This window comes from Gobio gobio (assembly GCF_949357685.1).
Source record: "Gobio gobio genome assembly, chromosome: 13".
Lineage (NCBI taxonomy): Eukaryota > Metazoa > Chordata > Actinopteri > Cypriniformes > Gobionidae > Gobio > Gobio gobio.
This window is the reverse complement of record NC_137106.1, coordinates 37,788,188-37,803,963: the sequence shown is the minus strand read 5'-3', so window position 1 is coordinate 37,803,963 and position 15,776 is coordinate 37,788,188. Positions and strand designations below refer to the sequence as shown.

General features: G+C 39.7%; 1 protein-coding gene across 1 annotated transcript in view; it reads left to right on the top strand.

The window, feature by feature from the left end:
- The window catches only part of npas3 (neuronal PAS domain protein 3), a 408,670-nt gene that overhangs the window by 147,683 nt on the left and 245,211 nt on the right, over positions 1-15,776 (top strand). The window contains exon 3 of the mRNA XM_079832348.1: positions 445-689. Within this exon, the coding sequence (XP_079688474.1) occupies positions 445-689 (245 nt within the window). The remainder of the gene's footprint in view (positions 1-444; positions 690-15,776) is intronic.

Sequence of the window (15,776 nt, the reverse complement as noted above, 5' to 3'; positions counted from 1 at the left end):
AATTATGAGATGATATTAAAAATATCTATATGGCGGTTTTCCCCCATGGTATTGATGTCAAAACTACCACTAGCCACAGTGGCTGATGAGCAAAAAAGTTAATGTCAAATGTAATGTGACTTATTTCAATGTAAAGCAATAAATAACATTTACACCACAGAATGATGTGCTCTCCATCAACATCTATGGTTGAAACATAGTATTTCAAGCTTTAAAAAAAGATCAAAACCTGCGTATTTACATCAGAAATTGTTGGTGATGTTGACTAAAAAATTTAAATTTTGGTTTGCCTTCTGGAACGTTGCCTCACAAACTTAAGCATTTTAAGCATAAAGGATTTACATTTTGTCAGTAATAAGACGTCTTCCAACAGGAAGGCAAAGTCTGTCAGGCTTTGACTAGCAGTAGTTGTTTATATTACTGACGTTCTTGCGTTTCTGCCAGGTTGCAGGCTCTAAGGAAGGAGAAGTCACGTGACGCTGCTCGCTCGCGCCGGGGGAAGGAAAACTTCGAGTTCTACGAGCTGGCAAAGATGCTTCCGCTCCCCGGCGCCATCACCAGCCAGCTGGATAAGGCCTCCATCATCCGCCTCACCATCAGCTACCTTAAGATGAGGGACTTCGCCAACCAGGGAGACCCGCCGTGGAACCTGCGCATCGAAGGACCGCCGCCCAACACCTCAGTCAAAGGTAAGACTCATTCTTCCGTGTAGAAATTACATCTGATTTTTTTCCTCAGGTTATTTTCAATTTAATATATATCATGTGTAGTATGCTGAATATTGAATACTAAAGACAATAACTTCAAGTTCCTCACTTTGTATTAATGAATAGGGAATCATCTTTACAATAAAAAACTTATGATGGAAGTAAAAAAGCAGGCACGCTACAAACTATATTATTATAGAATTTGTATGTTAACTATAACAGTTAAATATTAAATATGTTGGCATGCAAAAATCTAATCTCTTTGCAAATGTATGTACAATTTTTCAACTTCTCATAACAGATTAAAAAGTTAATAATTATTTGTTAATTATTTGAGATTTAATAGAAGTATTTAGAATCAGATTTCTTAATTTTATTATTTTAGTTTTATTTAATTATTCAGACAACCCGAAGCTTGTCTGTTATTTAAGCTTCAGGTTGTCTGATTAATTAAATAAAACTAAAATAATTCAAATAAATAAGTCTAAATAATTACATTTAATCTAAAATAAATAATAACAAATTCTGACCTTAATTCATAACAATAGTTAGTAAATATTTTCATTAGTTTTGCAAATTTTGGTCATGCTACTGAACTTAAACTAAATAGTGCTGTCAAATCGATTAATCGCAATGAGTCGCTTTCACAATAAAGGTTTGTGTTTACACAATATATGTGTGTGTACTGTGCATAATTATGTATTTTGTAATTATGCATTCATATATTTAAGATTATATATTCATATTATTTATATATATATATTTATATTAGTGGTGGGCCGTTATTGGCGTTCACGTGCTGCGTTAACGTGAGACTCTTATCGGGCGATAAAAAAAATATTGCCGTTAATCTATTCTCAAAGTTGGGTTGGGAGCTGGGTCTATACTACGCAAGCTATGATGACTTTCACCTTGATATTTTAGCGCGGATTTATACCTAGCCGAATTGCACTGTAGGGGGCGAGAGAATGACTCTTCGAACCTGTGTGTATGCCTACTAGTGTTGTCAAAAATATCCATATTTCGCTATGTATCGATACTGAAATATCTGAAACAATACAATACTCATTTTCTACAGTATCGATATCAGCTACGCTCTCCTCTCCTCTCCGACCGACAGCGAATTGAAACGCACCCGCCTCCTCTCATTCAGTCAGTTTAATCCTCTGAACATTGCGTTAATTCTACAAATTCCCGCAGATTTCGCGATCGCATCTGAAACGCACACACACATACCATAATAAAGCCGCCTCTGACATACAAGTGCAAAAAATTAGCTCCTTTTTCAAGCGTATTAATGGTCAAATACACTCAAAAATGTCTCAATGCCCATCTTGGTGAGTTTTAACGTAAACACAGTCGTAACCAGCTCACAGGAACAGTGTTTGGGATCCATGCGTGCATCAGGTCTTAAAGGGACAGAAGTTATTTATTATTCAAACTACAAAAAGACAAACGATCACTTACGAGCACACATATTCTGAATGCCTTCGGCAGAATTCAAATGAGCCATTTTAATCTAGATTAATCTAATTTGAACACTCTCGCACATACATGTATATATTTAAGAAAAAAAATTCATGTAAATACTGTATATATATATGTGTATGTGCGTGTGTGTTCAAATATATACGTAATAATTATACACAGTACACACACACACACATTATGTAAACTCAAACTTTTATTTTGGATGCGATTAATCACGATTAATCGATTTGACAGCACTTTTTGACACATATACAAGCTGCAAATTTCTGTTTTATCTATCAAACTTTATAAGTGCTGTTATAGGTATAAACACACTGTAAACTGGTTTATTCACATTGAGGGATGAGATTATTGTCAGTGGTAAACAACCATATGCGGTACACAATATCAACAGCTCATCAGTTAGTACTCTTGGTTACCAGCAAGGACAGGAAGTAGACTATGAAACTATGGATGTGCATTAAAAAGTCCAGTGAGATCTGCCCGGCGATCATAACTCGCTCCCTCCTGGCTGGAGTTTGCTGCACTACAGACTGGAGAAGAAAAATAGCTGTCGGTTATAAATAAACAAGACTGTGTCATGCCCTACAGAACCCTAATTAGTTACGAATGTCAGTACACTGAAGCAGCATATAGATTTAACAGTAACCATGGATTCTTAGTTGGACTGTAACGATTAGGTGAGTAATGGGCCTGGTTAATCAACTAATGCTAATTGGTTGGTGATAAAGGATGCGGTCGGGATCAATGAAAATAAAAAAAGATGCGCTCGATACTTGTTCTTCTCGTTATATTTGATGGCTGTGGCTAAATGTAATATTTAAAAGAGATGATGCTCTTAAGATCATTTGGTATGGGTTTTTTTCAGTGCCTGGGGGTTTCAATAAAAAGGCAAACTAGTATTTCTTATATTTGCATTTTTTTATTATAATTGTAGTAATTTCCTTTTCTTTTTTGGAATTATAGCTAAAATTGTTATGTAAAATTTAGTTTTTTAATGTCATTTAATGTATTAATTTTTTTCCATTGCAGCTACTTATTTACTGTACTTTTGGAATGGCAGTAGTACCGTGAACGTTGTTAGAGGCACAAGTAAATTGTTGCAGTTTTCAGCGGCTTTGTTCTGTGTATTCCGGCCGGCACACAACAGATGGTATCATTGTTGTCTCGCTTTGAAGAGCCGCATGCATTTTAATGAGAAAATGTATATAGTGAATAATTTGCAGTTGGGCCGGTCCACAAGACCGTTGCCTTTTACACGTCCGACATCAACGTGCTCAACATGCAGTCCAGGAAATGATGTAAGCGAAGGAAATGAATCAAGTACATTACATCCCCATGTATTAATGAACACTCAGCAAGGTGAATCCAAACCCTCTAGGACAATGAGAGGCGCTTTGTGTCCTTCCATCTCATTGACAGCAGCCGTTTGAATTGAATCAGTAGCGCGGCTCATTTTATTTGCACTACATTTCGAACAGAACCTGTTATCGATTCCCGTTTTGCCGCTCTGCATCGCTAGAGCTAATGGATACTCATCCCCGCTCCCGATTCCTCTGAGCTCATGAATCTCTGTTTATTTTCCGATCGGAGGGAGGAGATGGGGCTGACCTACCTAGCTCTCCTCATCCTCCGCTGACTCCTGCTGGATTGTTGTTTAGAATAAAAGAGGTGCATGTGTTTTGACTGGCGTACAGCTGACCGGGAGGCTCGCCGCATGCCGTAATGCAGAGCATGCTGATACGAGCATATGGTGACTTATTGCATCAGGCCCGGAGCTCAGAGGGCAAGGCCCGTTTCTCCTTCCGATTGTTTGTGCACACGAGTCAAGGTGAGCTGTAAGGAAATGATATTGTTTCCCGTGCCTGGAAGTAGCCGGTTCATTTGTCAGTGCAGACTTCCAGGCAATTTCCCACTGACTTTACATAGAGATCTGAAGTAGCCGCCGCTGATGTTATTATACAATATTTGCTGTGAAAAGAAGGAAAAAAAAGAAAGAAGTTGACTTCTTGTAAGGCATTTCTACATAATAACTTATCATCGTAGCCTTTTGGGAAATCTCTGAGCAGTGTCGTTTGGCAGATCTCATGTGAATCGGAATGATTCTTTGCTTGGAGAAAAATCAACCTGAATTTTTTCCCGTTCTGGTTGTGTCTGTGTGAATAAAGAACAATTTGGAGCTGCCATTTGCACGACAGCGAGTCGCCAAACACCATTAAAACAAAAGCCGCCTTTTGTTGAATGCAAAACCAGGGCGACAAAGCATAGCATTCGGGCCTTTATCTGTAATAAAAGCCGGCTGTATTTCTGGCATCGCAACTGAAAGAATTTGACCTCCGTTTCTCAAGTGTTGATTTATTATCATAAGTCGCGCAAGCTAGCCGCCTCTCTCCTTTTGAGCCTGTTGACCTTTACCGTAATTGACCCATCAACTAATTTTTTTGGAGCGTTTTAACCGAAATTTGCTAGTCTCTGTCAGAAGCGTTTCACATCTGTTGAAGGACACTGCACAAACAAGCATGACCTTTCTGTTGTTTGGAGGATGGCGCGGGCCCCTGACCCCCCTCCACCACCTGTGCATTCATTATTCATGCATGCAGAGCAGCGAGCAGTCGCCAAAATGCCACACTTCACCAAGCGCACACACCCAAACTCTACAGCGCTGCCTCCACAATTGACACGTTTTGTGCCTGTAGTTAGCCGCTGAGTCGAGGACACATATGCCAGTTGTCCTTTTATGATCACCGGAAAGGAATTCCAAATGGGCTGAAATATTTGCAAAATAGCAGCTTGGAATGTTTTCCATCGGAATGTCAAAAACTCGCTTTTCCATCTTAATCACCCAAGGCGTAAACATCTTGTGCCAACGGCTGCTCGGAGACTGATATTAACGGAGGGGAATTAATTGGGTGAAATGCGCATTTATTTTACATGCAGCGCTGATGCCCACGGGGAAACAAATCACAAACGAGATCTCTGGGATGTCTCAATTGTTTCTCCTAGACAGCGATGAGATTACATGGAGAGCAAATGGAGGCTTGGGAGAAAAAAGAATCTCAGATTTTCCTTCTGAGGAAAAGGAGGATCTCAGTAATGTCTCAAACTTTGCTCACATTTCAATTTGAACACTTTTCACTAATTATATTCAAATCCTATCCAAATTCATTGTATACTTTTACTATATGTTATATACAGTATGCTACCGTTCAAACGGTAAGATTCATGTTTTTTAAAGAAGTCTCTGATGATCACCAAGGCTGTGATTTAATTGATCAGAAATACAGTAAAACAGCCATATTGTGAAATATTATTCTATTGTATAAATCTTTTCTATTTAAATATTTTTCAAATGTCATTTATTCCTGAATTTTCAGCATCATTACTCCAGTCTTCAGTGTCCCATGATCCTTAAGAAATCAGTCTAATATGCTTATTTGTTATCAATTAAAGGGATAGTTCACCCAAAAACGAAACTTTTATGTTTATCTGCTTATCCCCTGGGCATCCAAGATGTAGGTGTCTTTGTTTCTTCAGTAGAACACAAATGAAGATTTTTAACTCCAACCGTTGCAGTGTGATAGTCGTATAATGCATGTCAATGGGGATATTTTAGAGTATGAGAGCAATGAGAGTAAAAACACATAGACATACAAATCCTTATTAAACCATGCGGCTCGTGGCGACACATTGATGTCTTAAGACACGAAACGATCGGTTTCTGTGAGAAACCGAACAGTATTTTGTTATTTTTTTTACCTCTTATCAGACTAATGTCATCTAGTATTCCCAGCGCCATAACTTCCGGCGAATAAGGTCAAAATACTGACGTGATCAAAGATATATATAGGTAGATGCCTCATTCGACCGATCCGCGCAGGCACTAATGAGGAATCTATGTGTATATCTATGATCGCGCCGGTATTTTGCATGTATTTTGACCTTATTTGCCGGAAGTGATGGCGCGGGGACGGCTGATGCAGAGCCATAGAAAAAAATTCAATACATTTTTAAATATGGATATTTTTCTTACACAAACGCATGGATTCGCTTCAGAAGGCCTTTATTAACACCCCGGAGCCGCGTGGAGCACGTTATTTGACGGACAGGTGCATTTTTTTATGGACTTCAAAAACAGAGCAACTATTACTGCTATTATAATGCTTGGATTAGCCAGAACATTTTTAATATAACTCCGATTTTATTCGTCTGAAAGGCAAATGTCATAGACACCTCGGATGACTTGAGGGTGAGTAAATCATGGGCTAATTTTCATTTTTGGGGTGAACTATCCCTTTAATATTATTGGTGCTTAAGTATCAATAATGGTTCTTATTTTTTTATCAATGTTGAAAACAGTAAAAAAAAAATCAGGATTCTCTGAAGAATAGAAATGTCAAAAGAACAGCATTAATTAGAAATAACATTACAAATGTCTTTACTGAATAAAAGTATTAATTCCTTTCAAAAAAATTATCTTAATGATCCCAGACTTTTGAACGGTGTGCATTTCTTATATCCAAGTTATTTCTCTTTAGGAATTTTCGGAGAAACATCTAATGACGATACTTAAATTTAACTGAAACAGTAGAGTTTTCCTCTGTTGTGGGTTTATTTTGTCGCAGTTGTGCCGCTCTACTGTAAACATCCTGTTTGTATTGGCGGTTTTCTCATCAGTGGTGTTATAATCTATTCAGCAGTCAGTGGAAGCGAGTGGAACATACTGACAGAAACACACAGTGCTTTGTTGTGTGTGATTAATACCTGAGATGCGGCGGCCCGCTGTCTTTATTAGAGGCAGCGCTGGAAGCCGTCGCGTGTTCACTGGTTATCAGCGTTTGATCTCTGGTGACTGCTGCATTGCATAGATGTGTCACTCAGCCGAATGCAACGAAACCTCCTGCTTTTCAGGCTACTTGTTTTTATTGAAGGAAAAAATTTGCAATAACCTCCTTTCTTTGTTTGCATGGTTTTGGTTCGTCTTCTGGGACGTTGTCCTTCGGCACCCCATAAACTCACGCGTTTTAACAAGCAAAATGGCTTCTCTTGAAGTTTAGCGAGTCATAAAAAGTAAAAGATTTTTGGAAACAACGACATGCATTTCCAGAGTAGCAGCCAAATGTCCATGTACCCATGTCCCAATTAGCATAATTTCATCAATAAACTCAGAGAGACCTTGAAGATCACCCCCCCACACACACACACACACACACACACACACACACATTTGCACTACATCTTTCGCTCGCTTAACATTTAGATACACACGTGAGCTCCCCACTGCTTCATACTACTGCTAGTGTTGGTGAAGCTACTTTAAAGGGGTGGTAAAACACATTCTTTTGAAGGCTTGACTGTGTTTGTGGGGTGCACTGTAACATGTGTTCATGCTTCGTTTTAAAAAAAAATGCCTTATTTTTCATATATTTGACCTTTATTCTACACTGCTCTGTCCCTCCTTGTAAAACGGTCTGATGCTTTCCGGGTTGTATGAAGCCAGTCCCTCAAAAATACGCGATGGGCTCAGATTGGTTAGCTGGCCCAGTGTGTTGTGATTCGCTAAACGCCTAGTGCACGTATGTCGGAAACGTCACGCCCCTTACCTTTATCGGAGGCTGTGCTTTGGTCAGTGTTAGAAACAACGGCGTCAATAAAACCATACCAATCTGAGCCCGAATCAGACCCAGAACATTTGAGTGAAGATGATCGAGCAGAACCTGTTCAGTCCTCAAGAGTAAAGACTGCGGATCTATAATGATCGCTACTGAATGGCACTTTAACTTTTGTATTTTTAGAACGATTATAGCCAAATATCTGTCACAAGAACTAACCCAAAACAAACACTAAGCACTGGCTTTAACTAGTAAGTTAGCCAAATCACACACAGAAGCATGTTTAGCAAGCCTGTAGATAAACAATACATAAAAGCTCTAATCAAAGAATCATTTACACTAATGCCAGGTTCGCTGTTGAGATTTTAACGTTAGTGTTTGTAACGTTAGGTGTTCGTCGGATAACGTTAAGTATGAATGAGCATTTAACAGACTGGTTTGCAGAACAGCGTTGTCATCTGTTTACTTCCTTGCTACAACCCATTACAGGAAAACACATCGATGAAAAATAAATCAGACTTACAGGTTGTGGCCCGTAAACAGCTTCTGTTTGTAAATCCAGCTTTCAGGACAAGCCGTTGTGCATATCCTGTATTGAACTCACGAAGTTTGTGGAAGTTTGTGTTGTCCTCCGTGAAATGTGCAGCGCGCGCGTCGTGCATCCACACACCGGCAGTGTTTTTTTCACGCAGCTGACGTTGTGCAAATCTGGCATTGAAATCGCGAAGACGGTGGATGTTCTCCTCCGTGGATGTGCTGCAGGGAGCCCTGCGCGCGCCTGATTCCCCGCTGACTCAAACACACGTGCATATAACATGCTGTATGTTAAACGCTCTGCAACGCACCCCCCGTCCCTATGAAGGCTGAACAGAGCAAGTACCCCAGACCTGCAATCCGGATGAATATAACAGCGTTTCCTCGGCATCGCGGCAACAACACTCCAGCCTAACTATACCACAACAGCGCCGCGATACAAAATGGCCTCACCCCCCCCTTATTTAATATTCTCGGAGGAGGGGTTTATGTAAATATTGAGCCTGTTGATGTCACCAACCCTGGAGGAATGTGTGTAGTCGCCTACTGGCCGTTTGCTGTAGTTCTTAGAAACTGATTTCTTTAAAAGCAAATATCTCCCTTTGCTTTAAACTTTGAACGTTGTAACTTTGCAGATGTTGTTTATGCTCAAGCAGCAACATTACACGTTAGCTAAAGTTAGAATAGTGAAATCGTGGTTTACCACCCCTTTAAAGCTATAGCTTCATATTTACAAGTATGCATTTAGCAGATGCTTTTATCCAAAGGTAATCAGTGACTGTACACATTTTATTAGTATATGTGTTTCCTGGGAAGCAAACCCATGACCATGGCATTGTTAGAGCTGTGTTTTGTTAGTTGAACTACAGGAACTACAAATTAATCATAATTTAAATTAGTAAATTCCGGCTTGCCTTTAGTAACCTTACAAGGAAAAAAATGCTAAATACATTGAAGTAGTTGAGGAAAAAATAACAGTTATTTATTTAGTTGGTTAGTTAGTATTTTTTACCTACCTACATTGAAATGAACGGATTGACTGAAATGAATCAGATTTTTGAATCACATGTAATGCTATTTGAGAACAGTTTGAGTGAGCTTGATTATTGGCTCTAACGCTATGTGAACAAACCAAACCTATGTGGGAAAGGTCCAATTGTGTGTCATTACATTTGGGATTGTGTGCTCCATGCTGTTTTGTACACCACACATTTTTAGCAAATGTACAGTAGTTGATCTTATTATAATTACATGTTTGTAAGAAATGTATGATATATACGCTATGTATTACAAATATACACTGCACCATATACTTGTACTATATACCAATGAGCCCAAACATTATGACCACCTGCCTAATATGCTGTTGGTCCTCCTTGTGCTGCCAAAACAGTGCCAACCCACAGAGTTATTGACTCTATAAGACCCCTGAAGGTGTCCTGTGGTATCTGGCACCAAGACATTAGCAGCAGATTCCTCAAGTCCTGTAGGTTGCAAGTTGGGCTGAAAGAGGCCAATTCCATCAGGGAACATCATTGTCATGAAGGGGTTTACCTGGTCTGCAACAATCTTTAGGTAGGTGGCACTCTCATTGGTCTGCGGCTACGCACCTCATACACAGCTGATGACACATTCCTCCTATAACCACCATTGAAATTTTGTCTGACTTGTGCCACAGTACACCTTCTGTTGGAGCAGACAGAATAGCCTTCATTTCCCTCATGCATCGATGAGCCTTGGGCGTCCAACACCCTGTTGCAGGTTTGTGGTTTGTCCCTCCTTGGACACTGTTGGTAAATTCTCACCACTGCTGACCGTGAGCAACGCACAAGCATTGCCGTTTCAGAGATACTCTGACCCAGTCGCCTTGCCATAACAATTTGGCCCTTGTCAAAGTTGCTCAGATCTTTATTCCTGCCTATTTCTCCTGCATCCAACAAGTTGATCACGAGAGCTGGGGCCTGGGACACACTCAAATCTTAACCGATTTTACTACTAGACCACAGACATAAGGGCAGTTTCAACAGATTTTTTTGCATTAAAAATCTCTCGGAATGCACACACTAGAAGATTCGTCCGGACGGTGGGACCACACACCTGTCGATTGTAGTAACATTTTCACAGTGAGATGAGATCTCATTGAGACTCGCAAGATCAAACTTGACTTGAGAAGAAAAACAAATGGAGGTCGATCAACCTCGTCAGCTGGTTCTCCTGCCATGAGTTTTGTTTTACGGTAAGAAAACAAAGGAGAAAAAAAAGAATATGGGTGATCTGTCTCAATACTCCACTTTCATTCAAGCTTGCTCGCTCTCATTGGCTATCGCGGGTATCACATCAGAGGCAGCCCTATCAAGAGTTGGGATCGTGCGGGCTCCGACGTGATCGGGAGCAGTAAAATAATCATAATGACGCCAAACAATTGGGAATTTTGGAGGAAAAGTCATTTGCGAGAAGCCTTGAATCAGGCCACGTCCCCCATTGATCATTGGGGGTTACAAATTGGGCCCAAAATCTGGCTTAAAATCTTCAAGTGTGTGGCCAGCCTTACTATCTAATCTACTTAGACCTTAATATGTGGCCTAGTTAGGAGATGATTAACAATATTTGCTTCACCTGTGACTGTGACTCATTATTATATTCTAAATAGTTAGAATAGCTAGAATTCTATTCAAACACAGCAATGTGGCATTTTGCCACTGTGATTTGTTGCAAAAGAAGTTTGTTACTAGATAAAGCAACGTTTTAACTGTTGCACTCTAGTTAAAAATATAGTTGTGTCAGTAGCGTTCCTTCCTTCAGCTCTCCGTCAGTTACTACTCAGCACTGCAACTACCCACCTGAGCACTACTGATTTATTAGCCCATCAAACCATCATACAGTCAACAGTGTGATTTCATTAAGGGCTTTGACCAGCTCCCACTCACTTTAACATCCTCATGTGAAGGGGGTCTTTGGCGGAGCAGGTTGGCAGAGAGCAGGGCATTGATTAAAGCGCTCCACCCGGGTGACCAGCGTGCCACACTCATTGTTAATGGTAATGAGGGAATTAATGCTGTTTGCATCACAATAGACCCTCACAACACTGAAAAAGTGCTTTTTTCCCCCCTCCCTGGCATTCTGGGCTTGTTGTAAAATGGCAGGCTCAAAGGTGTTGTGCTGCTCGGAGCTGTGCATCATGGGTAAAAATCAGCCCTCCCTGATATCCTTCACTCTATAAATGGATGGTAATTTGCCCAGCTGTGAGTGTGAGATGTTCCATTCCCCAGTCGTGGTGTAAGAAAAATTGAATGACAGTGAGCAAAACAGCAGTAATTATAAAACTAATTACTAAATGCTGATGATGCCCATAGGCTTTGCATAACTAAATTTAGAAGAGGAAATTGCTTTTGGCTGCATTGAGGCTGTGGGCATGTTCATGTTATTTTCTTTATTTTCCAATGCACACCAAAGAAAGTCGTAATTGCCATGGAAACAATTACTAGTACACCTTTATTTTTGTTGAGTTTTTTTCCGCCCTCCGTTTCGTGAGGGGAAAACAGCTTGAGGGAGCGTTGTTGTCAAACAATGTGTTTTAATAACGGCAAAAAAACTGTATGTACTTTGTCTTGCCATGAATTGATTAACATTAAATCAAACGCAGGGAAAGAAATGCAGTTAATTGCTAGAATGAGGCCGTTATTTCCTTATTAAATCACATTCCCCTTGTGCGAGATTCTCTATGCAAGGTGCAAATCCAGCTCGCTGTTTGGGCTGAGGCTTAATCGCGAGTCTGCTATATATTTGAGCGTAACTATGCTCTTTAATGGTCTATCCCTCTTCTGAATGGAGACAACAAAGCCAATGTTGGCAGCGCCAGCGTGAGACAGCCCTCCAGGGTGCCTTAAGTTTCCCAATGGCTTCACTCGGGAACGCATTCGTGCGCTGGTGTGTATTTGTATACGCCCGTTTGTGCGCGGGTCGGCTTTTGTGTGTGTTTACTTTCAGGAAGGGCTGTATTTTCTCAGTAACACTGCAGATTTCCTTGGCAGAAAGAGAATATGATTATTGTTTCTCCGCTAAAAATAGAGGTGTTTTGTGTTGACGAATAGGCCAAGAGCTTAAACTTTCATTGGCCTACTAGTAATTAGTCCTATTGGCAAATAGGCCAATAATGGAGAAATGAATCCAAGAGACAGTCGGAATGAATATGGAAAGGCTCGTTTTCCAGCGCCGTGATTGAACCTGTAGCCGGCTGTGGCTAATATCTTCACAAAGTATTACAAATTACCTCGGCGTTTCCTCAGAGAGCACTAGCAGCTTTCTGTTTTTTTCTTCTTCTTTTTTTCCTTCCCTGTAGGACCAAGGATGCAAGTTTTAGAAGAGCCTAAATGCTAGTTTTAATTAAAAAAATTATGCTGCTGTTTGTTCAAAGGCACAATCATGTTCACGAAAAAAGATCTAGTTAGATTTAAACTGATTGCGTTTTGCCTGCATATCATTTAATCCCCCCCCCCCCCCCCCCCAAAGGAATTGTATTCTCCATACCTGAGCGTCTAGGTTACCGCAGGCCGCTGACAGTCTTTTCTGAGTGGTGCTCTTTTGAAGTGGAACGTCTGAAAGCACAGCGTGAGCCTCAAATAAAGTGAAGGGCATTTACTATTACAAGTAATGTCCTTAATAATCTTGTTAGTGTAGACTCTCTCAGTACGAGACAAATGGAACATTATTGGCTTATGGGCTGTAGTAAATAATTTAGTTTCCAATATTCAGACTGCTTTGACAGTAAATTAGAATGACATGAAAAGAGGTTGTTGAATAAAGAAAGTATCCAATCAAATTTAATTGGCTCGACTAAAGCAGCCATAATATATTTCATAATTAAACCAAGTTGTCACAGAGCTTTATAGCCTTGCACGAATCAAAACGTCAAAAATAATTCCTTGATATCCTGCTTTTAAAATGTCTCTGCGCTCTTAGATTTCTCTTGTGTTTAAAGCGCAATAGAACTCGGGAACGTGAGATTCTAGTTGAGGTTTACCTAGCAACCACCCAGAACACCCTAGCAACTGCATAGCAACATGCTAAAGAAACAGGCAACGCCTGGCAAGGCATAGCAACGCCTTGGCAACCACCCTAACATGGCTGCTAGTTTTGCAACAGCAAGCAGCACTGACATTTTTTTTCTTCATTTTTTTATATGTAAACATTTTAAATGTAGTTATTTATTTGATTCTTAAATAATATATTTAACGTTGTGTAATTCAGACACGAGTAAATAAATAAAAAACAACCGACTGCCTTTAAAAACACTCTTTTGTGCAGAACTACTTCCTTCCATCACATATTCAAAACTCAAGTTGACTGTTTAACAGTTGAGCCCAAGCCTCCATTACTAATTCTAAATTGTCACTTTAGTACTAGTAACAAAGGAACATTGATTCGCTTCATTGAAGCTTATTGTATTATGTAGAGTAGAGTAGAGGATTATGAGAGAGATCGACTAAGCGAGTGCATTACACGCATTTATTATTCTGGTATTATTCAGGAAAGCGATATCTTTGTCCATTTAATTTCATTGTTTACAACCAGTCACTCATAAAGACAGTCAATCTAATGGTGTAATAATGTAACTGTCACTGAAGTCGAAATCGCAATCAATAACAGACCATTTCTCAAAGCCAAATACGGCATTTAAATGACAACAATATTTAAATGATCAACAATAGCCATTATAAAAGACAATAGGAAATAAACACAAGCAAACAATTCAGTCAAAAGCAGTGCTCTAGTGCAGGATTTATGTTAAATATAGCCTAAATATAAAACTATGAATCAGTTATTTTCAAATCGGTTTGTTCTGGAAAAAGTAATAGATTAATAAGACCAAAGTTTGCCCATTTGATATACCCCAAATAAATTATATCTCGTTTAACCACTATCTACATATAGTAAGAGACAGTGACAAATTCCTGATGGACTGGCTGAGATGAAGTGGTTCTAGGCAGGTACATGAGCGCGGAACAGCCGCTGACGGCCAGGAGCTCACGTCTGCGATTTGACTTATATGTGAGTAAAATTTAAGGTCTAAATAACAAATAACTGAATTAGGCCCGTTTAACGATTAATCACGACTAATCGCATCCAAAATTAAAGTTTGTGTTTACATAATATATCTGTGTGTGCTGTGTGTAATTATTATGTATATGTAAATACACACACATGCATGTGTATATTTAAGAACAAACACATAGATATATTATGTAAAAACAAACTTTTATTTTGAATCTGATTAGTCACGATTAATTCATTAATTAAGCTACATTTTGTTTGTCTGGCTATCACCAGACCAAGCTCAATTTAAGATTGAACATTGGTCTGGGGAGTCTGCTTTGTATTTTCTACTGCACACGCGAGCATAAATGCACATAAATTAAATGACTCTGTACGCAATTGGATTGTCCTTCAACCAATCAGACCACAAGAGGCGTGATAAACAGGCATAATTCAAATGACTCTGTACGCAATGGGATAGTCCTTCAACCAAACAGACCACAAGAGGCGTGATAAACGGGCAACGACCCATCGCTTCTCCATCCGTCAGAGTGATAATCCCTCCAATAGCGGGCCAGGTGGATAAGCCAGTCTTTTATTGGTTCCCGCAAAATTTTGACAGAAGCAGTAGAAATGAATATTCAGGTTTCCGTGAGTTGCCGTGCGAAATCAAATCGCTGGCAGATAAACCCAGTCTAATATTTTGTGACGCAACAACAGTAGTTTTTTTTTTTTTTTTATAAATATGGTGGATTTGCTCGATCGTGATGACAGTCGCCGCAAGTGGAGTGATACAAACGGTTCCAGTGCCGATACTGTGTGTGTGTGTGTGTGTGTGTGTGTGTGTGTGTGTGTGTGTGTGTGCGTGTGTGTGTGTGTGTTAAAATGTGCACAATAAGACCAACGGCATTTATTAGGAAAGTAAATATTAAATGTATGATTTCATATTCTCTTTTATTTATTTGTTTTATTCTTGATATGTGGTTGATAATCATGGTCCATTCTCTCACAGTGTGTTTGTCTGCAGTGAAGTGTAAAGGTGGTAAAGATTTGAGAGGAAGGTCGTGGAGGTGTCTGGCCACAACAGTGTTTGTCTCTCACAGGACACAAATGACTCACCCAAATCATCCAATTTAATCACACCATTTTCTGCCCCTCAATACCCCTCGCCCGGCTTAATCACTCCGTTTACTTGCTGTCACAAAGAGCTTCATATCGAAACCAATGGATTTCTACCATTTAAAGGCGAGCTGGGACCAAGCCACGGGTGGAGGGGTCGAGAGACTTGGGCAATGGCTGAAAAACCAAGCGATTCATGCGTGAAACATTTAGCTATTGCTATCTCAACGCATGACTAACAGTTTTCGCTCACCCATATTATTCATTAATATCTATAATAAAC